We start from the raw sequence: 26,382 nt of genomic DNA on the forward strand, positions 1-26,382 counted from the left end.
TATTGAATATAGTTCTGTTTTATACAGTAGGACCTCGTTGTTTATCTATTCGATGTAATAATAGTGTGCTTCTGCTAACCCCAACCTCCATTCCTCACTCCATTCCTTCATTTCTCTCCTGAACTCCACTCCCAAACCCCTGCTTGGCAACTACCAGCCTGTGCTCTATGTCTGTGAGTCTGTTTCTGTTTCATAAATAGGTTCATTTGTATTGTATTTTATATTCCACATTTAAGTGATACCATATGGTATTTGTCATTCTCTTTCTGACTTACTTCACCTAGTATGCAATTTCTGGTTGCATCTGTGTTACTGCTAATGACCGTATTTCGTTGTTTTTTTATGGCTGAGTAGTATTCCATTGTATATGTATATATACATTTTTTAATAGTATAATTCTATTAATACTTGTTTTTTTTCAAAAGGCAGTAGTCATATACTTAAAAAATTATTTATTTATTTATTTATTTTTGGCTAATCTGTGCAGCATATGGGATCTCAGTTCCACAACCAGGGATCAAACTCTCTTCCCTTGTGTTGAAAGCTTGGAGTTTAACCATTGGACTGGCAGGGAAGTCTTGGTCATATGCTTTTATGTGCATGGAAGATTTCTGGAATGATATGCCAGAAACAGTTAATGGAGGTTACATCTAAGAATGGAGAAGGCAATGGCACCCCACTCCAGTATTCTTGCCTGGAAAATCCCATGGACGGAGGAGCCTGTTAGGCTGCAATTCATGGGGTCGCTAAGAGTCGGACATGACTGAGCGACTTCACTTTAACTTTTCACTTTCATGCATTGGGGAAGGAAATGGCAACCCACTCCAGTGTTCTTGCCTGGAGAGTCCCAGGGATGGCAGAGCCTGGTGGGCTGCCGTCTATGGGGTCCCTCAGAGTCGGACATGACTGAAGCGACTTAGCAGTAGCAGCAGCAGCAGAATGACATGAGCATGGACATTTTAACATGCCTATTTAAGAAAAGGAAAGCCTAAATCCAGTTGCTGGGAGGGATTGGGGGCAATTGGGAGGGATTCCAGGCAAGAGTACTGGAGTGGGGTGCCATTACCTTCTCCATATATGTGTTCAGTTCAGTTCAGTTCAGTCACTCAGTTGTGTCCGACTTTTTGCGACCCCATGAATCGCAGCACACCAGGCCTCCCTGTCCATCACCATCTCCCGGAGTTCACTCAGACTCACGTCCATCGAGTCAGTGATGCCATCCAGCCATCTCTTCCTCTGTCGTCCCCTTCTCCTCCTGCCCCCAGTCCCTCCCAGCATCAGAGTCTTTTCCAATGAGGCAACTCTTCGCATGAGCTGGCCAAAGTACTGTGGTTTCAGCTTTAGCATCATTCCTTCCAAAGAAATCCCAGGGCTGATCTCCTTCAGAATGGACTGGTTGGATCTCCTTGCAGTCCAAGGGACTCTCAAGAGTCTTCTCCAACACCACAGTTCAAAAGCATCAATTCTTCGATGCTCAGCCTTCTTCACAGTCTAACTCTCACATCCATTCATGACCACTGGAAAAACCATAGCCTTGACTAGACGGACCTTTGTTGGCAAAGTAATGTCTCTGCTTTTCAATATGCTATCTAGGTTGGTCATAACTTTCCTTCCAAGGAGTAAGCGCCTTTTAATTTCATGGCTACAGTCACCATCTGCAGTGATTTTGGAGTCCAGAAAAATAATGTCTGACACTGTTTCCACTGTTTCTCATCTATTTCCCATGAAGTGATGGGACCGGATGCCATGATCTTCGTTTTCTGAATGTTGAGCTTTAAGCCAACTTTTTCACTCTCCACTTTCACTTTCATCAAGAGGCTTTTTAGTTCCTCTTCACTTTCTGCCATAAGGGTGGTGTCATCTGCATATCTGAGGTTATTGATGTTTCTCCCAGCAGTCTTGATTCCAGCTTGTGTTTCTTCCAGCCCAGCATTCCTCATGATGTACTCTGCATAGAAGTTAAATAAGCAGGGTGACAGTATACAGCCTTGACGTACTCCTTTTCCTATTTGGAACCAGTCTGTTGTTCCATGTCCAGTTCTAACTGTTGCTTCCTTACCTGCATATAGGTTTCTCAAGAGGCAGTTCAGGTGGTCTGGTATTCCCATCTCTTGAAGAATTTTCCACAGTTTATTGTGATCCACACAGTCATAGGCTTTGGCATAGTCAATAAAGCAGAAATAGATGTTTTTCTGGAACTCTCTTGCTTTTTTGATGATCCAGCGGATGTTGGCAATTTGATCTCTGGTTCCTCTGCCTTTTCTAAAACCAGCTTGAACATCAGGAAGTTCACGGTTCACGTATTGCTGAAGCCTGGCTTGGAGAATTTTGAGCATTACTTTACTAGCATGTGAGATGAGTTCAATTGTGTGGTAGTTTGAGCGTTCTTTGGCATTGCCTTTCTTTGGGATTGGAATGAAAACTGACCTTTTCCAGCCCTATGGCCACTGCTGAGTTTTCCAAATTTGGTGGCATATTGAGTGAAGCACTTTCACAACATCATCTTTCAGGATTTGAAATAGCTCAACTGGAATTCCATCACCTCCACTAGCTTTGTTTGTAGTGATGCTTTCTAAGGCCACTTGACTTCACATTCCAGGATGTCTAGAATACAGTATTTATTTATTTTTCTCTTTCTGACTCACTTCACTTTTTATAATAGGTTCTAGGTTCATCCACCTCATTAAAACTGTCTCAAATCCGTTCCCTTTTATGGCTGAGTAAATATACACAATATTCCATTGTGTATATGTACCACAACTTCTTTATCCATTCATCTGTTGATGGACATCTAGGTTGCTTCCATGTTCTAGCTATTGTAAATAGTGCTGCAGTGAGCAATGGGATACATGTGTCTTTTTCAATTTTGGTTTCCTCAGGGTATATGCCTAGGAGTAGGATTGCTGAGTCATATGGTGGTTTTATTCCTAGTTTTTTAAGGAATCTCCATACCATCTTCCATAGTGGCTGTATCAATTTACATTCCCACCAACAGTGCAAGAGTGTTCCCTTTTCTCCACACCCTTTCCAGCATTTATTGTTTGTGGACTTTTTGATGAGGGCCATTCTGAGCAGTGTGAGGTGATATCTCATTGTAGTTTCGATTTGCATTTCTCTAATAGTGAGTGATGTTGAGCATCTTTTCATGTGTTTGTTAGCCATCTGTATGTCTTCTTTGGAGAAATGTCTGTTTAGGTCTTTTTCCCATGTTTTGATTGGGTTGTTTGTTTTTCTGATATTGAGTTGTATGAGCTGCTTGTATATTTTGGAAATTAATCCTTTGTCAGTTGTTCGATTTGCTATTATTTTCTCCCATTCTGAGGGCTGTCTTTTCACCTTGCTTATAGTTTCGTTTGCTGTGCAAAAACTTTTAAGTTTAATCAGGTCCCATTTGTTTACTTTTGTTTTTATTTCTGTTACTCTAGGAGGTGGGTCATAGAGGATCTTGCTTTGACTTATCTTGAGTGTTCTATGTTTTCCTCTAAGAGTTTTTAGTTTCTGGTCTTACATTTAGGTCTTTAACCTGTTTTGAGTTTATCTTTGTGTATGGTGTTTGGAAGTGTTCTAATTTCCTTCTCTCACATAGCTGTCCAGTTTTCCCAACACAATTTATTGAAGAGGCTGTCTTTGCCCCATTGTATATTCTTGCCTCCTTTGTCAAAAATAAGGTACCCATAGGTGCATGGGTTTATTTCTGGGCTTTCTATCTTGTTCCATTGGTCTATATTTCTGTTTTTGTGCCAGTATTATATTGTCTTGATGACTGTAGCTTTGTAGTATAACCTGAAGTCAGGAAGCTTCATTCCTCTAGCTCCATTCTTCTTTCTCAAGACTGCTTTGGCTATTTGGGCTCTTTTGTGTTTCCATATGAATTATGAAATTTTTTGTTCTAGTTCTGTGAAAAATGCCATTGGTAATTTGATAATGGTCACATTTATTCCATAGATTGCATTTGGTAGTATAGTCATTTTCACAGTATTGATTCTTCCTACCCAGGAACATGGAATATCTCTCCATCTGTTTATGTCATCTTTGATTTCTTTCATTAGTGTCTTATAATTTTCTGTGTATAGTTCTTTTGTCTCCTTAGGTAACTTTATTCCTAGATAGTTAATTCTTTTTGTTGCCATGGTGAATGAGATTGATTCCTTAATGCCTCTTTCTGATTTTTCATTGTTCATATGTAGAAATGCAAGTGATTTCTGTGTGTATATATACCCCATTTTCTTTATCTATTTGTCTGTCAGTGGACATTTAGGTTGTTTCCATGTCTTGGCTATTGCAAATATTGCTACTATGAACATAGGGGTGTGCGTATGTTTTTTTGAATATTAGTTTTGTCCGCCAGAAGAGGGATTGTGAATCATATAGTAATTTTAATTTTAGTTTTCTGAGGAACCTCCGTATTGTTTTCCAGCTTACCTTCCCACCAACAGACTAGCACATATATCCTTAAAGAAAGAGTAAAGGAAGCTCTCTAAAAAGAAAGGAAATGATGATAGAAGAAGGCCTAGAACTTCAGAAAAGAGGGAAGAACAGTGCAATGGAAAAAAAAATAGGACTGAGTATAATAGACAATCATCTCCTTTAAGTTTTTAGAATCTTATTAGGTTGAAGCAAAAATCATAACAATATCTGTCATGGTGCTCAGTGTATATAGAGGAAGTAATGAGACAACTGTATGTTAAAAATGGAGAAAGCAATTTCAGTATTCCACTTGAAGTGGTAAAACATTTATACAGACATACTGAATATATAACTTGTACCACATATAGCATTTTCTAAGAAAATATGCAAAACTGTATGCTCAAATATAATATAAATAACTGAAGATGAAATGGTTCAAGTAACTCTTCAGGAAAACTAGGAAAGGGAAACAGAGGAATGAGAAACTGAGGCAATGAACAGAAAACAAATGTTAAGATAGCAGAAGTAAGTCCTAAGGTCTCAATAATTACATAAATAGCCAAAATATACCAATTAAAATACAGAGAGTGCCAAAGTGGATTAAGCAACAACAAAAAATATGACACAACTGTATACTGTCTATAAGAAATTCACTTCAAACCCAATGAAATGGGTATATTGAAAGTAAAACAATGGAAAAAAAAATCATGTTAAGGTTAATTTTTTAAAAATAAGAACAGCTATTTTAATATCAGAAAAAGTAGATTTAAGAGCTAAGAAAATCACTAGGGACAACAGCTCACATATAATAATAAAAGAACTAACCCACCAAATTGACAACAAATCTAAATGTGTATACACCAAATAAAAGAATTTCAAACCCAATGAAATAAAATCAGATAGAACTGAAAGGAGAAATAGGCAAATTCGCAATAATAGTTGAGGACTTCATCACCTCAACAATTGATGGAACTAAATACAGAAATTTAGAAAAAACGTAGAAGAACTGAACAACTTTATCAACTAACAAGAGGTATTTAACATATATAGTACACTCTACAACTGCAGACTATTCATTCTTTTTGAGTATGCATGTAACCTTCACCAAGATAGACCATACTCAGAGTTGTAAAACAAACCTCAACATGTTTGAAAGAATTTAATTCATAAAGTATGCTCTATGACAATATTGGAGTAAAACTAGAATTCAGTAATAGAGAAAAGAATCTACAAATAATTCATAGTTCACAGATGCTAAATAGATAGCAATCAATGATCCAAAAGTGAAGTCTCAGAGAAAAAATATACATAAAACAGAATGAAAATAAAAATAGAGCTTATCAGAATTTGTGGAATACAGCTAAAGCAGTGCTGAGAGGGAAATTAATACCATTAATATTTAAACTAGAAAACACAAAAGGTAGCAAATGAATATTCCAAGTTCCTACCCTTGTAAGCCAGAGAAAGAAGAACAAAATAAACCCAAACACCTATAAGTAAGGAAATAATAAATATAGAGCAGAAATATATAAAATTGAAAATAGAAGCTGAAGAGAAAATCAATAAAATTAAAAGCTGTTTCTTTGAGAAAAAAATTAATAAAATTAATAAAGATAAAAGAGAAAGGAACAAATCAACAAGATCAGAAATGAAACGAGATATCACTATGGATTCTGAAATCATTAAAAAGTTGAGAGGAATAGTATAACTTCATACTCAAAAATTGGGTAGCTTAGAGAAAATGGCCCAATTCCTCAAAAACTGCAAACTACCAAACTCAACCATGATGAAATGAATAACATGAATAATCTTAAATCAATTAAATTTGTAATTTAAAAGCTCTTGAAAAAGAAATTTCCATACTCATAATAGTATGGAAATACTATTTCACTGGAGATTTTTACTGAATTAACACTAATTTTACTTAATCTCTTGCTGAAAAAGGAGTATTTTCCAGGTAATTTATGAGGCCAGTATTACTTTCATACCCCAAACTGAAAAAGTAATTTAAAAAAGAAAAGAAAAAAGCAAATAAAACCCTCCAAAACAAAACTGAAGGCCATTGTCTCACAGGTGTGTTGTCTTGTATCCTGAGACTTTACTGAACAAACAAAAATTTATTACATTTGTGTATGCTAACTATGAATAATGTGGAAGCCAAAATTAAAAACACAATACCTTTTTAGTAACTCTAAAGAAAATGAAATACTTAAATATGAACTTACCAAAACATGTACAGGTTCTACATGCTGAAATAAAATGTTAATGAAAAAATATCAAAGAAGATTTAAACAAATGAGACAGACACTGACTCATGGTTTGGAATAATAATAAAGGTGTCAATTCTCCCAAAACTGAGCGTTAGGTTTAATGAAATTCCTATGAAGTTACCATCAAGGGTTTTTATTGACATAGACAAGCTTATTATAAAAATTTTATGGAGAAACACAAGTGCTAGATTAAGTAAAACATTCTTTTCAAAGAGGAATAAGGTAGGAAATACCACTCTACTGGTGTTAACTCTTACAATATAAGTATAGTAATCATGACAGTGTTGTATTATTGGAGACACAAGAGACAATAAATTGATGGAACAGAATGGAGAACCCAGAAATATACCCTCACAGATATACCTAAACTGATACTGTGTAGGGGTACGAAAACATTGCAATGAAGGAAGGACAGCCTTTAAAAAAAAAAAATTGTGGGGTCAATTGTACATCCATAGACAATAAAAATAAACATCAACCTAAATCTCACAGTTTATACAAAATTTACTCAAAGTAGGCCACAGGCTTTAATGTAAAATATAAAACTATAAATCTATGAGAAAAGCTATAGGATAAAATTGTAAGAATCTAGGGCTAGGTAATACATTCATAGAATTGACATAAAGGGCATGAACTATATAAAAAGAGACTTTCTGTTATGTGAAAGGTCTTGTTAAGCAGATGAAAAGACAAGCTACAGAGTGGGAGAAAATAATTGTAGGCCATATATCTGATAAGGGATTTGCATCTAGAATATATAAAGAACTCTCAAAAGTCAACAGTAGAACCAAAACCAATCCAATTAGAAAATGGGCAAAAGACCTAAACAGACTTTTACTGAAGACTACAGGTAGCAGTGGAGAAGGTGATGGCACCCCACTCCAGTGTTCTTGCCTGGAGAATCCCATGGACAGAGGGGCCTGATGGCCTGCAGTCCATGGGGTCGCTAAGAGTCGGACACGACTGAGCGACTTCACTTTCACTTTTCACTTTCATGCATTGGAGAAGGAAATGGCAACCCACTCCAGTGTTCTTGCCTGGAGAATCCCAAGGACGGGGGAGCTTGGTGGGCTGCCGTCTATGGGGTCACACAGAGTCGGACACAACTGAAGTGACTTAGCAGCAGCAGCAGCAGCAACAGGTAGCAAATAAGCAGATGAAAAGGGGTTTAAAATCATTACCTATTAGGCAATGCAAAATAAAACTGCAGCACATTATTGTTCTATATCAGAATTACTAAAATAAAAAATAATATCAACAGCAAAAGTTGGAGGAAATGAAGAGAAACCAGATCATTCATACAGTTGCTGATGGAACTGTGAAATGGTGCAGCTACTCTGGAAAACAGTTTGTCTGTTTCTTATACAGCTAAATTAAAATTCTCATGTGACCTAGCAGTTGTACCCAGGCAGCATTTATCCCAGTGAAATGAAACCTTATGTTCATAGAAAAAACTAGTACATGAGTGTTCATAGTTGCCTATTTGTAATAGCTAAAAACTGGAAACAACTCAATGTCCTTCGATAGGTGAATGGTTAAACAAACTGGTGTATCCTTACCATGGAATCCTACTTCTCAATAAAAGGAATAAATTATTGCTAAACATAACAACTTGGCTGGATCCTCAGAGAATCATACTGAGTGGAAAAAGCCAATGTCAAAGGTTATGTACTTGATGACTATGTTTAGGTAACGTTTGTGAAATGACAAAATTATGGAAATGGAGAATAGATTTGTGATTGCCAGGTGTTAGGGATAAAGACAAATGCAAGAGACAAGTAATTACAATTATAAACATGCAATCTTTGTGGTATTAGAATTTTTCTGTCACTTGACTTTGGTGGTCATGATAAAATTGCATAGAAGTAAGCACACACACACACGAGTGAGCACACAAAAAACTGGTGACATCTGAATAAGTTCAGTGGATTATATCAATGTCAGTTCCCTGGTTGTAATATTGTACTATAGTTACTATGGTAGATGTTACACTTAGAGAAAACTGGACAAAGAATGTAAGGGATCTCTTCTATTATTTTTTATAACTTAGTGGAAACCTCAATCATCTTATTATTAAATGTCAAAAAAAAAAAAAAGCACTTAGGCATTTAGAATAGTGCCTGACCAGTATCATCATCTATATATATATATATCATCATCATCATCATCATGACATTGCTTGTTGTTGTTCAGTTACTAAGCCATGTCTGACTCTTTGAGACCCCGTGGACTGCAGCACACCAGGCTCTCTTGTCCTTCACTGTCTTCTGGAGTTTGCTCAGATTCATGTCCATTGAGATGCTATCTAACCATCCCATCCTTTGCTGCCCCCTTCTCCTCCTGCCCTCAATCTTTCTCAGCATCAGGGTCTTTTCCAATGAGTCAGCTCTTTGCATCAGGTGACCAAAGCACTGAAGCTTCAGCATCAATCCTTCCAATGAATATTCAGGCTTACTTTCCTTTAGGATGGACTGGTTTGATCTCCTCACTATCCACAGGACTCTCAAGAGTCTTCTCCAGCACCCCAGTTTGAAAGCATCAGTTCTTCGGCATTCAGTGTTCTTTATGGTCCAGCTCTCACATCTGTACATGATTACTAGAGAACCCGTAGATTTGACTATATGGACCTTTGTTGCTAAAGTGATGTCTCTGCTTTTTAATATGCTGTCTAGGTTGGTCATAGCTTTTCTTTCAAGGAGCAGGCATCTTTTAATTTCATGGGTTCAGTGATTTTGGAGCCCAACAAAATAAAATCTGTCACTGCTTCTACTTTTCCCCCTCTATTTGCCATGAAGTGATGGCACTGGATGCCATGATCTTAGTTTTTTAAATGTTGACTTTCAAGCAAGCTTTATCACTCTCCTCTTTTACTCTTAAGAGATTCTTAGTTTCTCTTCACTTTCTGCCTTTAGAGTGGTGTCATCTTCATATCTGAAGTTGTTAATATTTCTCCCATCAATCTTGACTCTAGCTTGTGATTCATCTAGCCTGGCATTTCTTATGATGTACTCTACATGTAAGTTAAAATAAGCAGGCTGACAGTATAGAGCCCTTGTCATATTCCTTTTCTAATTTTGAACCAGTCCATTGTTCCACTTTCTGGTTCTAACTGTTGCTTCTTGACCTGCATACAGGTTTCCCTGGAGACAGGTAAGGTGGTCTGGTGTTCCCATCTCTTTAAGACTTTTCCACCATTTGTTGTGATCCACACAGTCAGAGGCTTTAGCATATTCAGTGAAACAGACATAAATATTTTTGTCTGAAATTACCTTGCTTTCTCCATAATCCAACGAATGCTGGCAGTTTGATCTCTGGTTCCTCTGCCTTTTCTAAACCCAGCTTGTATATCTGGAATTTCTTGGTTCAAGTACCGTTGAATCCTTGCTTGAAGGATTTTAAGCATAACCTCACTAGCATGTGAAATGAGTGCAATTGTACTGTAATTTGAAGATTCTTTGGCTTTTCTTTGGAATGAAAACTGACCTTTTCCAGTCCTGTGACTACTACTGAGCTTTCCAAATTTCCTGTCATATTGAGTGCAGCACTTTAACAGCATCGTCTTTTAGGATTTTAAATAGCTCAGCTAGAATTCCATAACCTCCACTAACTTTGTTCCTAGTGATCCTTCCTAAGGCCCACTTGACTTCACACTCTAGGATGTCTGGCTCTAGATATGTGATCACACCATCGTGGTTATCTGAGTCATTAATAACTTTTTTGTACAATTCTTCTGTGTATTCTTGCCATCTGTTCTTAATCTCTTCTGCTTCTGTTAGGTACTTACTGTTTCTGTCCTTGATCATGTGCATCCTTGCATGAAATGTTCCCTTGATATTGCTAGTTTTCTTGAAGAGATCTCAAGTCTTTCCCATTCTGTTGTTTTCCTCTATATCTTTGTATTGTTCACTTAAGAAGCCTTTCTTATCTCCTTGCTATTCTTTGGAACTCTGCATTCATATGGATATATCTTTCCTTTTCTCCTTTGCCTTTCAATTCTCTTCTTTTCTCAGAAATTTGTAAAACCTTGTTAGACAACCACTTTGCCTTCTTTTGTTTCTTTTTCTCTGGGATGATTTTTGTCACTGCCTCCTGTAAAATGTTAGAACCTCCATCCATAGCTCTTCAGGCACTCTACCAGATCTAATCCCTTGAGTCTATTCATCACTCCACTGTATAAAGTATTTGATTTAGGTTATACCTGAAAGGCCTAGTGGTTTTCCCTATGTTTTTCAATTTAAGCCTGAATTTTGCGATGTTGAGCTCATGACTTGAGCCACAGTCAGCTCCTGGTCTTGTTTTTACTGACTGTATAGAGCTTCTCCATCTTCGGCTGCAAAGGACATAATCAGTTCAGTCAGTTCAATCACCAATCCTGTCCAACTCTTTGTGACCCCATGGACTGCAGCATGCCAGGCCTCCTTGTCCATCACCAACTCTTGGAGCTTGCTCAAACTCATGTCCATCGTGTTGGTGATGCCATCCAACCATCTCATCCTCTGTCGTTCCCTTCTCCTCCCACCTTCAATCTTTCCCAGCATCAGGGTCTGTTCCAGTGAGTCAGTTCTTTGCATCAGGTGGCCAAAGTAATGGAGTTTCAGCTTCAGCATCAGTCCTTTCAATGAATATTCAGAACTGATTTCCTTTAGGATTGACTGGTTGGATCTTCTTGCAGTCTAAGAGACTCTCAAGAGTCTTATCCAACACCACAGTTCAAAAGCATCAATTCTTCAGTGCTCAGCTTTCTTTATAGTCCAGCTCTCACATCCATACAGGACTACTGGAAAAACCATAGCTTTGACTAGATGGGCCTTTGTTGGCAATGTAATGTCTCTGCTTTTTAATATGTTGTCTAGGTTGGTAATAACTTTTCTTCCATGAAGCAAGTGTCTTTTAATTTCATGGCTGCAGTCACCATCTGCAGTGATTTTGGAGCCCACCAGAATAACATTGTTTCTCCATCTATTTGCCATGAGGTGATGGAACTGGATGCCATAATCTTAGTTTTCTGAATGTTGAGTTTTAAGCCAACTTTTTTACTCTTCTCTTTCATATAATCAGATATAATCAATCTGATTTTAATATTGATCATTTGGTGATGTCCATGTGTAGAGTCATCTCTTAGGTTTTTAGAAAAGTTTGTTTGCTCTGACCAGAATGTTCTCTTAACAAAACTCTGTTAGCCTTTACCCTGATTCATTTTGTGCTTCAAGACTGAACTTGCCTATTATTCCTGATATGTCTTGACTTCCTGCTTTTGCGTTTCAGTCCCCTATGATGCAATGGATATCTTTTTTTGTATTTATTCTAGAAGGTCTTATAGGTGTTCATAGTACTGGTCAACTTCAGATTCTTTGACATCCATGTTTGAGGCATAGACCTGGATTACTGTGATACTGAATGATTTGCCTTGGAAGCACAGTGCTACATAGGTTAGAAATTTCAGTGCAGCTTTTAGACTGAGGACAGACTTCTGTAGCTCATAGCTCTGTCTGAACAATGACTTCATAAATAGATTCCCTTAGTCTTCATCCAGACCCTAATGCTGAGAGTGATGTTGCTTAGAAGTAGAGACAGGTTTAGAATACAGGTTCCTGGAATAACGCTGTTGCACCCAGTACCTAACTAACTTTTTTATAAAATGAAAGTTTGTTTTAATTTAAATTTTTTGGCCTTGTGAAAATAACTGCATCAGAAATACCACATTAAAATTTCACATATTCCAATGTTTTGTTTTCTACATAATTTAAGACACCATTGCATTTTAAAGGACTGTTTATGTTTTTAGACACACAATGTATAAAGATATAATTTTGTGATAGTGATAACTGTAAGGGTTGGGGACAGAAATGTAAAAAAGCTCTCCTTTTGTATGTTATTGAAGTTAGGCTGGTATAAATTCAAATTAAGTGTAGTAACTTTGGATGGTAAATGTAATTGCCATGGTAACTACAAAGAAAATTTTTATAGAATATACTCAAAAGAAAATAAAAGAATGTGACCATTTCACTGCAAGAAGCAACTAAGCACAGAAGAAGACAATCATGCAGGAAATGAGGGACAAAAATGTTATAAAAGTATATAAGGTATGCTGATGCTGCTAAGTCACTTCACTTGTGTCCGACTCTGTGCGACCCCATAGATGGCAGCCCAGCAGGCTCCCCCGTCCCTGGGATTCTCCAGGCAAGAACACTGGAGCGGGTTGCCATTTCCTTCTCCATTGCATGAAAGTGAAAAGTGAAAGTGAAGTCGCTCAGTCGTATTTGACTCTTAGCGACCCCATGGACTGCAGCCTACCAGGCTTCTCCATCCATGGGATTTTCCAGACAAGAGGTATACAGGAAACAAATAGCAAAATGACAGAATATGTCCTTCTTTTTCAGTAATTACTTCAATTTCTAATAGATTAAACTTTTCAATGGAAAAATAGAGATTGACAGAATAGATTAAGGGAGAAAAAGAAAAAAAAACCACGATCCAAGTATATGCTGTCTACAAAAGCTTTACTTTAGACCTAAAAACACAAATAGGGGTGGAAAAATATGTTTCATCCAAATAGTAACTGAGAGGGAGCCAGGATAGTTAATACTAATATCAGTCAAAATAGACTTTCAATTCAAATAGAAACAGAGAAAGGAATTATAAATTAATAAAAGTTTCAATACAAGAAGAAGATATGACAATTATCAGTATTTATGTACCTAATGACAGACCATCATTATATATATAAGGCAGTTTCGCAATAATAGTTGGAGACTTCAATATTCCACTCTCAATATTAGAACAACTAGAGAGAAGATAAGTAGGGAAATAGAGGACTTAACACAATAAACCAATGAGATCTAACCAGTCACAGTCAGAATACTCAACAAGAGCACGTACATTGTTTTCAGGTGCATGAAGGACACTTTTCAGGACAGAATATGTGTTGGGCTGTAAATTAAATCTCAGTAGATTTAAAAAGATAGATGATATCATGCAAAGTTATTTTTTCTACTACAGGAGAAGTTAGATATCAGTAACAGAAGGAAAAATAAAAAAGTCACAAATATGTGAAAATTAAATAACACACTCAAGCAGCCAATGGATCAAAACAGAAATTAGAAGGGAAATTAGAAAATAACTTGAGTGAATGAAAATAAAAACACAACATACCAAAACTTATGGGATGCAGTGAAAGCAATACTGAGGGTAAAAAATATTGCTATAAATGCTTGCATTAAAAAAAAAAAAACCCTCAAATCAACAACTTAACCTTACAGCTTCAGTTCAGTTCAGCTCAGTTCAGTTCAGTCGCTCAGTCGTGTCCGACTCTTTGCAACCCCATGAATCGCAGCATGCCAGGCCTCCCTGTCCATCACCAACTCTTGGAGTTCACTCAGACTCACATCCATCAAGTCAGTGATGCCATCCAGCCATCTCATCCCCTGTCGTCCCCTTCTCCTCCTGCCCCCAATCCCTCCCAGCATCAGAGTCTTTTCCAATGAGGCAACTCTTCGCATGAGCTGGCCAAAGTACTGTGGTTTCAGCTTTAGCATCATTCCTTCCAAAGAAATCCCAGGGCTGATCTCCTTCAGAATGGACTGGTTGGATCTCCTTGCAGTCCAAGGGACTCTCAAGAGTCTTCTCCAACACCACAGTTCAAAAGCATCAATTCTTCGGCACTCAGCCTTCTTCACAGTCCAACTCTCACATCCATTCATGACCACAGGAAAAACCATAGCCTTGACTAGACGGACCTTTGTTGGCAAAGTAATGTCTCTGCTTTTCAATATGCTATCTAGGTTGGTCATAACTTTCCTTCCAAGGAGTAAGCATCTTTTAATTTCATGGCTGCAGTCACCATCTGCAGTGATTTTGGAGCCCAGAAAAACAAAGTCTGACACTGTTTCCACTGTTTCCCGATCTATTTCCCATGAAGTGATGGGACCGGATGCCATGATCTTCGTTTTCTGAATGTTGAGCTTTAAGCCAACTTTTTCACTCTCCTCTTTCACTTTCATCAAGAGGCTTTTTAGTTCCTCTTCACTTTCTGCCATAAGGGTGGTGTCATCTGCATATCTGAGGTTATTGATGTTTCTCCCAGCAGTCTTGATTCTAGCTTGTGCTTCTTCCAGCCCAGCGTTTCTCATGATGTACTCTGCATAGAAGTTAAATAAGCAGGGTGACGATATACAGCCTCCACGTACTCCTTTTCCTATTTGGAACCAGTCTGTTGTTCCATGTCCAGTTCTAACTGTTGCTTCCTTACCTGCATATAGGTTTCTCAAGAGGCAGGTCAGGTGGTCTGGTATTCCATCTCTTGAAGAATTTTCCACAGTTTATTGTGATCCACACAGTCAAAGGCTTTGGCATAGTCAAAAAAGCAGAAATAGATGTTTTTCTGGAACTCTCTGGCTTTTTCGATGATCCAGTGGATGTTGGCAATTTGATCTCTAGTTCCTCTACCTTTCCTAAAACCAGCTTGAACATCTGGAAGTTCACGGTTCACGTATTGCTGAAGCCTGGCTTGGAGTATTTTGAGCATGACTTTACTAGCGTCTGCTGCTGCTGCTAAGTTGCTTCAGTCGTGTCCGACTCTGTGCAACCCCATAGACGGCAGCCCACTAGGCTCCCCTGTCCCTGGGATTCTCCAGGCAAGAACACTCGAGTGGATTGCCATTTCCTTCTCCAATGCATGAAAGTGAAAAGTAAAAGTGAAGTTGCTCAGTTGTGTCCAAGTGCAATTGTGCAGTAGTTTGAGCATTCTTTGGCATTGCCTTTCTTTGGGATTGGAGTGAAAACTGACATTTTCCAGTCCTGTGGCCACTGCTGAGTTTTCCAAATTTGCTGGCATATTGAGTGTAGCACTTTCACAGCATCATCTTTCAGGATTTGAAATAGTTCAACTGGAATTCCATCACCTCCACTAACTTTGTTCATAGTGATGCTTTCTAAGGCCACTTGACTTCACATTCCAGGATGTCTGGCTCTAGGTGAGTGGTCACACCATCATTATTATCTTGGTCATGAAGATCTTTTTGTACAGTTCTTCTTATATTCTTGCCAGCTCTTCTTAATATCTTCAGCTTCTGTTAGGTCCATACCATTTCTGTCCTTTATCGAGCCCATCTTTGCATGAAATGTTCTCTTGGTATCTCTAATTTTCTTGAAGAGATCTCTAGTCTTTCCCATTCTGTTGTTTTCCTCTATTTCTTTGCATTGATCGCTGAAGAAGGCTTTCTTATCACTTCTTGCTATTCTTTGGAACTCTGCATTCAGATGCTTATATCTTTCCTTTTCTCCTTTGCTTTTCACTTCTCTTCTTTTCACAGCTATTTGTAAGGCCTCTGCAGACAGCCATTTTGCTTTTCTCCATTTATTTTCCATAGGGATGGTCTTGATCCCTGTCTCCTATACAGTGTCATGAACCTCCGTCCATAGTTCATCAGGCACTCTATCTATCAGATCTAGGCCCTTAAATCTATTTCTCACTTCCACTGTATAGTCATAAGGGATTTGATTTAGGTCATACCTGAATGGTCTAGTGATTTTCCCTACTTTCTTCAATTTCAGTCTGAATTTGGCAATAAGGAGTTCATGATCTGAGCCACAGTCAGCTCCTGGTCTTGTTTTTGTTGATTGTATAGAGCTTCTCGATCTTTGGCTGCAAAGAATATAATCAGTCTGATTTCAGAGTTGACAATCTGGTGATGTCCATGTGTAGAGTCTTCTCTTGTGTTGTTGGAAGAGGGTAAGAGCATAAGGGAGAAAAGAAAGAATAGAACAGAGATAAATGAAAGACTAGAAAAATGATAGAGAAAATCAGTGAAATCAAAATTTGGTTCTTTGAAAAGCTCAACAAAATTGACAAACCTTTAACTAGGTGGATTAAGGAAAAGAAAAAGAAAAATTTAATTACTAAGATAAGAAAGTGGAGATATTCCTACCAATTCTACAGAAACATAAAGGATTATAAGGGTTTATAAGTAAGTACTATAAACAATTGGATGCTAAGAAATTGATCACCTAGATGAAATGATGGACCTGGTGGGTTCACTGGTGAATCTAGATTTGTGTTATAAGTCTCAGTTTCTGGTATTCTGCAGCTGGGGCAACAGGGTCTGCACCAGGCCAGTTGCATCAAAACTTTGGGCTCTCTTCTGGATTATTTTCTCCAACCCTGGTTCTCCAGTATTCCTGGCAGTTTGTTTATGCTTAACCCAGCCTGAGATGTTCTTATTGTTTCAGCTAAAAGGTTTGACTGATACCTTAGAGGTGGATAACAGAAATTATAGTGATATGTGATATGGAGAAAAGAAAATGTTTTTTAGTAACTGATTTCACAACTCTATAAAGAAACAGCCAAACAAAATACCTTTGTGTAATATTTGAAAGCATACAGATTCTTCAGCATATTTAAGATACTCTGACTATATATAGAGTTTCTTCATGCTTTTAATTTCTTCTTTGTAGGATCTAAGAGCTGAAGGGACTCAGCTATCACCTGGTCTGGTCTATTCCTTTCACACAAGACATTCTCTTTAGGGTTCCTTCCTTCCTTCTTTTATTTATTCAGTAAGTAAATACATGGTATTGCCAACACAGTTGGGTGCTGTGTCCAGAAATACAGAGTGAGTATGACAGAATTAACAGAACTCAGTCACATTGTAAAGAGAGGAGTAAAGAGGCAATTTGAAAAGTGTGTGAAAAGTGGGGGACTTAGTCTGGGCCAGACTGGGTGTTATGAAAAGAAGGCTTCCTGGAGGAGTTAAGGAATATGTTGATATCTAAATGTTTGAGTAGAACTTGGTTAAAAAAAAAATAGGATGAAAAGAATCTCCCAAGCAGAAGAAATAAAGGCAAAGATGGAGAGGCTGTGAAGAAGCCTGGTGCTGGGAGGTCATGGGAGAGGTTAGGCAAGGCTAGGGGATGGTGGAAGACCAGTGAGCCTTCCTGTGAGGGGCCTCTTCTATGATGTCAGGCAGTTTGGGCTTTATCTGGAGGCAATCAGGGAACAGTTGAAGAGTTCTAAGGAAAAAGTCATTCAGGGAGATCTGCATTGTAGGAAGGTGACGTGCTGAAATTTGGAGACCAAATGGGAGGGGGAGCAAATGTGGAGTCAAGAAGGATGCTGCTGTTCAGTCAGTGACTTCTCCCATGGGGGACCACGTTTGAAAACTCTCCAAAAAACTCCCTCTGGGCACTGACCCTCCTTTGGGCACTGACCCTCCTTGAACTTGGCAGACCTGAGGTTTCAGTAGTCAGCTTGAAGCCATTACGATTAGGGCTGCCCAGTGACCCCCAGGGCCTGAGCTCTCCCTGACCCATACTTCCTCTCCAGTGGTCTGCTCTGGGAGGTACAGGTACCACTGCAGCAAGGCTGTCTCCTTCTGAGTTGTCCAGCTCTGATGAAAAGGTGGTTTAATTCAAAGGCAAGGATGGCCTTGTGCTCAGGTCCATCTCTTATTTTATCAAGTCACAGTGACCAATGACTTGACTACGTTGCTTAGGTGGATTCCATTTTTGGCAGCATGTGCAATTTCTCACAAAATCCTCGCTTTCCATCCCCAGACCCCCTCATCCTAATCCTGGTTTTCAATTTGCTTATTTTCCACTGCCTGCTATTTGAACCTATATAACCTCACCCTATGAAGAAAAATTTATGCCTTTTTTTTTTTGTAAGTGTTTGTTGTTAATAATTTATGAACATTAGAAAGCTGCACAATTTTTTCTGAAAGATACGGAATTTTACATTTATCCCCAGTTTCCTAATTTTAAGAATTGAGTCCTCCTTTCTTAGAATAACAAAGAAATAAAGAGTTGGAAATGACTTAGTGACTGAATGCTAAAAACAAAAATTTCCTCCTACAATTAGTCCTTTTATAATAAAAAGTACAAACTTACTGTTCAAAACATATTCAAAGAATCATTCTGATATTTTGTAGTTGATCTTAAATATATTTTATTCTGTTATATTCAAGAAAACCAAGCTGACAGATATAGGAAAGTATAAAGAAGAATTGCAAGATCAAATATACCAAATAATATTTTAATGAATTACATATATATATATATTTCTATATTGAATTTTTTTCTTTTTACATACAAACATAATATGATTTTACATTATACTCTTTTTCCTCTTCAATCCTTTTCTACTTAGTTATCAATAGCATGCAAATATGATTTTAAATACTAGCATAATGGTTTAAATTTTTATATATAAATATAAACTGAAAATGACCCATAATCTCTCCATCCAGATAATGTTGATCGGCATTAAAAATGAATAAAACTTATATGGTTAGAAAGTTCAAGCAAAACACTACAAAAGTATAAGAAAAGGAGAAACAAAAGCTCACTTCCACCTTTTTGCACCCTAGACCCTTCCCCTAAAGTTAAACACAGTTAAAATTTCTTGTCATTTATTTTTCAGAAAAAAAATGTACTTTATAGTTGCATATATGTATCTATTTGTAGTTTTATTTCTTACTTACACAATAGGCTATATTCCCCACCCTAGTCTGTACTTTGTCTTTATTAAGAATCATTCTTGGCGATCTTTGTGCAACATTTTTAAAGTGGTGTATCCTTCGCTCTGTAAATATCTCCAGTTCCAGATCTGTTTTTCAGTCTTGTCTGTGAAATAATTGGCTCTTCTGCTGAGTTCTTAGATGTGGGATCCGTAGCTGTGTTGCTCCTGTGTCTCCAAGTCTCACCAGCCCACATTTCTCCAGCTCTTATCTCCTACCTGCATACTCCTCAGACCACTGACCTTCCATATCGTTAATCTCCCCAGTAATTGAGAAGGCCCCAGAGAGTCTCACACAGGCTTCCAGCAGTCTTCTTTAACCTCTATTTGCAGCACCTGAAGCCCTTTGAAATCAGTGGTGCTGTTGCTCCAAGGCTGATGCCCTGAGAGAAAGTCTCTCCTTTATCCAGGGCGCTGTCTCCCACTGTCTTCCAGGCTGGAGAACTTAATCAGTTTGCTTGGAGCTGCCATAGATCTGCACACATATGTGGACATAGATGTGGATGTGAGTGTACTCAAAAATAACAACACAGTCTCTGAGAGTTAGTCCTCTCAGCTGCTGACTTCTATAGAGTGACTGTCATTCTGACATGTAACCACCCATGATTTTGCTCACTCATATATTTGCTTATGGTGTCCTGTAATCATATGAACACTTGTCTGGAATGGAGGGAGCCTTTGTTTTGACGGCAGATGATTATACCTTTTGAGTTCCTGTGTTTTCCATGGAGGGACAGCAAATTCTCACAGTGGTAGCTGAATAGGAACACAGTGCACTTTGATGAAGTAAAAGGTTAGTTATTTCATCTAAACCAGGTTGTCTGTCTCAAGGCAGAAAAACATTTAAAAAAAGTACATTGACAAAAAGGGGAAGAAGAAGAATAAGGAGAATAAAAAAAGGAGGGAGCAAAAAAAATGGGAAGAATTGGAAGGAGGAAAAATCCATCTCCATTAGCCCATGTCCATTTTAGCCATTTGAAAAATTATTCACATCTATCCTCAGATTGAGGGTCAGCAGGGTCATTATCTTTGCATTCAGAGCTTTTATAATGCTGCTATTGCCGCCACCTTCGCTGTCACTCTGCCGCCTCCTCATTATTGCTTCTACTCTGGTCATTATTTGTGTTGCCATTCCAGATTCATGCTACATGAATAAAGTAATCCCAAAATTTGTTTGAGTTGCACATTGTGAAACATGCATTTGGAATGATTTCCTGAGAAAGCCTGTGTGCAGAATACAAATATTTTGAATGGACTTATCTTAGAGTTGTACTGCTTTTTTTCCTTGTCATTTTAAAACCCTTAATATGAATAAATTGTTTGTACAGTGGGACTTTTTTTTTAATCCTTAGATAAGAAATACATGGTTTGAAAGCAGAGAATAAAAACATGAATGATAATGTATGCAATGCCCAAGAGAAAGTCCTTGCTGTTGCTCCTGGGCAGGCGTTATAATCGGCTATTTGGTGTGTTTATTTCAGGCTGCAGATAGTGGATAAAAGTGGCTGGTTGGTTGCCAGCACATGACTTACTTGCCAAATGGAGTGTTTAGTACTTGTTACATTGATTTATATCATAAGTTCTTCCCATTAACAGTCTACTGGTGATAACCTACTTGGCTTTTCATGTGGTTACTTTGAAACAGCCACTTGACAGCATTTGGCATATCACACAAAGTCTAATGCTGAATAAAGGAGTGAGTGAATGACTACATAGGTTCTACCATATACTGATAGGGTGCTTGGTGCTCACCCAGTATGTGTCTGTTCATTGAATGAATTCTGCATATATGTTTCTCTGATTCACTGCACCAAGATTAGGTTTATGGACTCAAGACTTAAAGGGCTAGTGAAAGGGATAGAAATAGAAATAATAGTGCTTATATGTCTGAAGGCCTTGCATTTGCATGGAGGGAGATGTTCTGCTCATCTCTTGCTGTTTAAACACAAAGTTGAATTACATGTAAGAAAGACGGTCTTGTCAAAATGGCCTTGATTCTAAATAAAAGTGTAACCTCCTAATACCAACAAGTTCCATAATCTTGGGTCTTTTGTGTTCCCCCCCCATAGATCCACTGTACTGGATATGTAATAAATTGTGTATTAAATATGGTGATTTTTACTTTCAGATTGAAAACTTACAAGAACAGCTTAGGGATAAAGACAAGCAACTGACCAATCTGAAAGACAGAGTGAAGTCCTTGCAGACTGATTCCAGTAACACAGACACTGCGCTGGCAACGCTCGAGGAGGCTTTGTCAGAGAAGGTGAGCTTGGACTAAACATTAGCTGTGGTATGGTTTAGGGAGATGTGGTTGGGAGGAAATGGCCCAAATGCATTTTAATGTGCTTGTTTTTCTCCATGTACTCACACCAACCCTAGTACCAGCCGGGCCTTCCCTTCCCATGCAATCTTCAGCAGTAGACTCAGCATGCTGAAGCCATTGGCATCTTTTTGAAATACATACTTGATCACTTCACCGTTGGCCCTGCTTAAAAACCTCCACTAGCTTGCTGTTGTTTTTAGGATGATGGAAACTGAAATCTTTAACCTTGCCCTTAGGGTCCATCCCATCATGTTCTCTGGCTCTCACCTGACTAGCCACTTCTCTGCCTGCCTCTTTACCTTCCTCCCTCCTTCCATCCCTTCCATTCATCTTTTCTTCCTCCTTTTCCAGCCTTGTCCCCATCTCTCTTCTCTCATACTTTGTGCTCTAGCCATGCTGGCCTTCTAGATTCTTAAGTGCACCATTGTTTCCTCCTGCCTCAGACTCTCTGCACATGTTATTGTTGAGCCCAGAATGTTCTTTACTCCCTGCAGATTTAATTCCTCTTCTTCTGAGAGCTGAGAAGCTGTATTGCACAGAGTCAAGATTGTGGATATTGGAGCCAGACTTGTAGGTTTCAAATCTTAGTTCTGACAGTTAATACTTTGGATAAGTTACTTAACCTCTTGCTTTCTCAGTTTCTTCATTTGAAAAAGAGGATAATAATACTACCTACTTTAGTGGATTACGTAGAGGAGAAAATGCATTAATATTTGGAAAGTGTTTAGGATAATAGGTATATATTAAGTTATAACTGTTATTATTATTATCAATCATTTCCTTGGGGAAGCCTCCTAGGTAAAATCCTCTATTATGTTTTCATGAATACCATGAATTTCCCAGAGCTCTTGTAACAATCTTAATTGTTCATTTTTCTGTTTTAATGTGATTAATTGGTTTTCTCTGCTAGACTCCAAGCCCGGGCATACCTGTGTATGTATGTTACTTGTGTGTGTTGGCTCACCTTCCCCCAGTGCCTAGTGCACTACCTGTGGGTGTTGATGGAGTGAGCCACCACTGTATGACAGGCACTTTTGTGGGCACCAGGGATCCAGCAGAGAAAAGAAGTGGTGAAAATCCTGGCTCTCATGGAGGATTCTAATGGGACTGAAGAGACACAGAAAATAAATAAGTAAAACACATGAAACTTCAGAAGGTAATACTTTCTATAGAAGAAAGCAAGGAGAGGGTTCAGGGAATGCTGGGGTGGAATGACCAGGTCAGGTCTTACTAAGAAGGGTATCATATAAGGAAAGACCTGAGGAAAGTGAGGGATGAGCCATGAGCACTTCTGGAGGGAGAATGTAGTGGAGGGAATCAAGAGCAGTGGGGAGCAGTGGATGGAGAGGGAGTATTCCTTGAAGGGCCTTGTGAGAAAGGATGAAAAACTTTGACTTTCACTCTGAAGCAGGTAGGAAGCCATTTGGATGTCTTAGTTCTGACTGATGTTTAAAAGGATTACTTTGACCAAAAGAATGAAGAAAATCAATTAGGCAAATAGGTCATTCTGATGTTTGCTGCTGCTGCTGCTAAGTTGCTTCAGTCGTGTCCGACTCTGTGCGACCCCACAGATGGCAGCCTACCAGACTCTGCCATCCCTGGGATTCTCCAGGCAAGAACACTGGAGTGGGTTGCCATTTCCTTCTCCAATGCATGAAAGTGAAAGTGAAGTTGCTTAGTAAGTGTCCGACTCTTCGTGACCCCATGGACTACAGCCTACCAGGCTCCTCCGTCCATGGGGTTTTCCAGGCAAGAGTACTGGAGTGGGTTGCCATTGCCTTCTCCATTCTGATGTTTACTGATTCCTAAAATGATTTCTAGTCCATTTCATTCTACCCAAGTTAGTTCATTCATTCTCTGGGCACTGTTGTACTCCTAGCCGCAGAGGGTGTGTAATGTGCTGGGCTGAGCACCAGTAGGCCTTGGAGTTGAATTTGCATGTTATATCCCCCATCACTTCCTAAGTGTCAAAGAATCAGTACCCAAGAGCAGATGACATAAAGTTTGCAAGGATTCTGAAGAAAGATAGCTTATTTTTGGTTGGACATATCATGAATCAGTGCAGTCTTTCAGTAGGTCCATGTTATTGACATAATTATTTTCAAACCCTGAAGCAAAGAAGTCTTAAGTTTTGAAGTCGTATGTAAGTAGACCCCATTATGCTGTTTTTCTGTGTCTTTCTCATCATTTCTTATTCGGTAGCACTTTGTAGCATTTCCCACAAATGCAAGAGGTAATGGGGTCTTTTTGTTGTTTGTTTTGTTTTGGATTTTGCACTGTAATAATAGCATTGTTTCCTACTATTTTCCCTGTTATCATAAACCTTGAGGTAATGAGGTCTAGTCGATAGTGGCCCAGGAGCCAGTCTCAGCTCTGCCACTAACTGGGTGACCTTGACAAATAACTCTCACTCCCTGGGCCTCAAATTGCCCATTTGTAGTATGGGGGAATTAGGTTAAATATCCCACTGATTCTAGAAGTCGGTGAATCTTAAAAAAGTTTCATCTGACGTCTACATCAGAATCACCAGGAGATGTCTGTCAAAGGTATAATTATTAGGCCCCATGTATACCTCCTGAATCAGAGCCTCGAGTAGTCTGCACTTCATCACACTCTCGAGGTGACTGTGATGTACACCCTAGTCTAAGAATCACCACTCTATGCTAAAAATATAGACTGTAAAAAAGCAGCCAGATTTCAATGGCTATATAGTCTTAATGTTCCTATTAAAATTGTAAGATTACAACTTTAAATTATAAAAGATGAGATTTTATTTGGAAAAATAAGAATAAGATGATTTTTCAGGGAAAAATATTCTTTTTAAAATTTTCAAGAATTTAGTATCAAAACTTTCTAGTAGTAATTTTGTTTATAAAATATGAATGGAAGAATGTTGTTTCAAAAACTATGAATGATTATGTATCCCTTCTGCAGTCTTTCAGTGACATGATGTCAGTCCATTTGTACTCTTGATTTCTTTCTCCAAATATACAGAAATAAGCTTATACCATATTCTTTTCCATATCATGTATTCTTGGCAGGATTTTATCCTTTTTCTCCCTACTGAGATTTGATTTATTCTAGTTTAAGTCCCCAAACAATTCTTGAATCTGAAACTACTCCTTTTACTTAAACGCACTTCCTCTGAGATTTAAGGAAGGCCAAGGAAGGAAATCTGGGGGTCTATGGGAGTCTGGCCCTCTCGAACTGTCCCCACTACTTGATAATTGCATCACATGGGGCAAATCTGTTCTCCTCTCAGTACCTTATCTTCAAAACATACATTTAAACTAGCTGACCTGTGAATTCCACTATCTTTTGGAATTACCTTGACAATAATTATTCAGTTTGCTCATCCACAGTCTCAGGCATGTGAAATCTGTACTGAACTGTACATGAGGAGTTGAGAACTTAGATGCCATGTAGGGTCGGGCAGGGAGCAAAAATGAGGGAAGTGGGTTTGGTGTTAAGCAGTTGGGACTGCTAGTGACTATGACAAGCTGGAGCATCGTTGACTTACCTCAAAATGTTCAAGTTCAGATTTTAAAATATGATGCTCAACTTGAACACAATAGCTCTGTGGGGCAGCTTTGGTCAGTGAGCTACTGGTTTCCAAACCCTATGCGCATCTAACTTTCAGCCTTTCACCTGATGAAGAATAAATGCAAACACAGAGGGAATTTTCAAAAGGTGCCAAAAATCAGAACATCGTGTATTTGAAAAACAGACAAAACAATCTGATAGGAATTGGCACATTTCCCTGTCAGGGGATAAAGAATAGTAGATTTATTTTTAAGTGTTTATATTCCAGTAGATATCAAACTTCTATATGTATCCAAAATAATCTTGTCACCTAGAGCAGGGGTCCCCAACCTCTGGGATCTCATGCCTGATGATCTGAGGTGAAGCTGATATAATAATAATAGAAATAAAGTGCACAGTAAATGTGATGAGCTTGAATCATCCTGAAACCATCGCCCCCACCCCTGCCTCAGGTCGGGGAAAAATTGTCAAAAATGTTGGGGACCACTAATCAAGAAAACTTCTTAAAGTATAGTTCTCTGGGTCCCATATCCTAGTGATTCTGATTCTGTGCTCTGCTGTGGGGCCCAGGAATCTTTGATTTAACAAGGATGACCAATGTTTCTGATGCAAATGTTTGGAAGGCCATACTTTGAGAAACAGTAAATCCATGCTCTTTCATTTTAAAGATGGGAATTGGGTCCAGTGAGGTGAAATGACATGCCTAGAAATGAAAACCTGGGACCTGTGCAGCACTGTTCTATTCTGGCCCAGTGTCTGTTCTGGGCCCTGGGTAGACATCATTAATCAACTGTGACACCAGTTAACTTCTCAATGCAGCACTCTGGGAAGCCACTTGTACCCTAGGCTGGCCCTTGGTTGGGACTTAGTTGCCCCCCCACCCCCCCGGGTTATGTCAAGACTGCTCAGCTCATGGGTGATGGAATGGGGCTAAACTCAAATGTTCTGGTCTTTGTGTTTGACAGTACAATCTCTTTCACTGACCTTTCCCTCACAAGTTCCATTTTTATCCACATATAAATTAACAGATCCTCTACAACAAGACATGGTGCAAAAAAAGAAAACGATTAATTAGAAATTGTAGACTTACAAGAATATTTAATTATTTGCTGTCTTTTGGCTGATGAATAGAACCCATTAGGTACTAGTCACCTTTTCACTTGGATTATTATTATTTCATCCCAGGGAATGTATTATTCCTTTTAATTTCCCAGAAGTTATTCAGATATGCAGAATGTATAAAAAAAATAAAATAAAATAATGCCCCTTAGTGAGTTAAGACTGAGTATGACTTAGCTCCAGGACTGACACACAGAAGCTCATGG

General features: G+C 38.4%; 1 protein-coding gene across 10 annotated transcripts in view; it reads left to right on the forward strand.

Moving 5' to 3' along the window:
- The window catches only part of ERC2 (ELKS/RAB6-interacting/CAST family member 2), a 993,593-nt gene that overhangs the window by 427,728 nt on the left and 539,483 nt on the right, over positions 1–26,382 (forward strand). For all 10 annotated transcript variants that reach the window (XR_009732518.1, XR_009732519.1, XR_009732517.1 and 7 more), the window contains one exon: positions 21,317–21,454. Coding sequence is in view for 7 of the 10 variants with exons in the window: in XM_061396628.1 (XP_061252612.1) it covers positions 21,317–21,454 (138 nt within the window). In the remaining 3 variants the exon portion in view is untranslated. The remainder of the gene's footprint in view (positions 1–21,316; positions 21,455–26,382) is intronic.

This window comes from Bos javanicus, chromosome 22, assembly GCF_032452875.1.
Source record: "Bos javanicus breed banteng chromosome 22, ARS-OSU_banteng_1.0, whole genome shotgun sequence".
In the NCBI taxonomy this organism is placed as follows: Eukaryota; Metazoa; Chordata; class Mammalia; order Artiodactyla; family Bovidae; genus Bos; species Bos javanicus.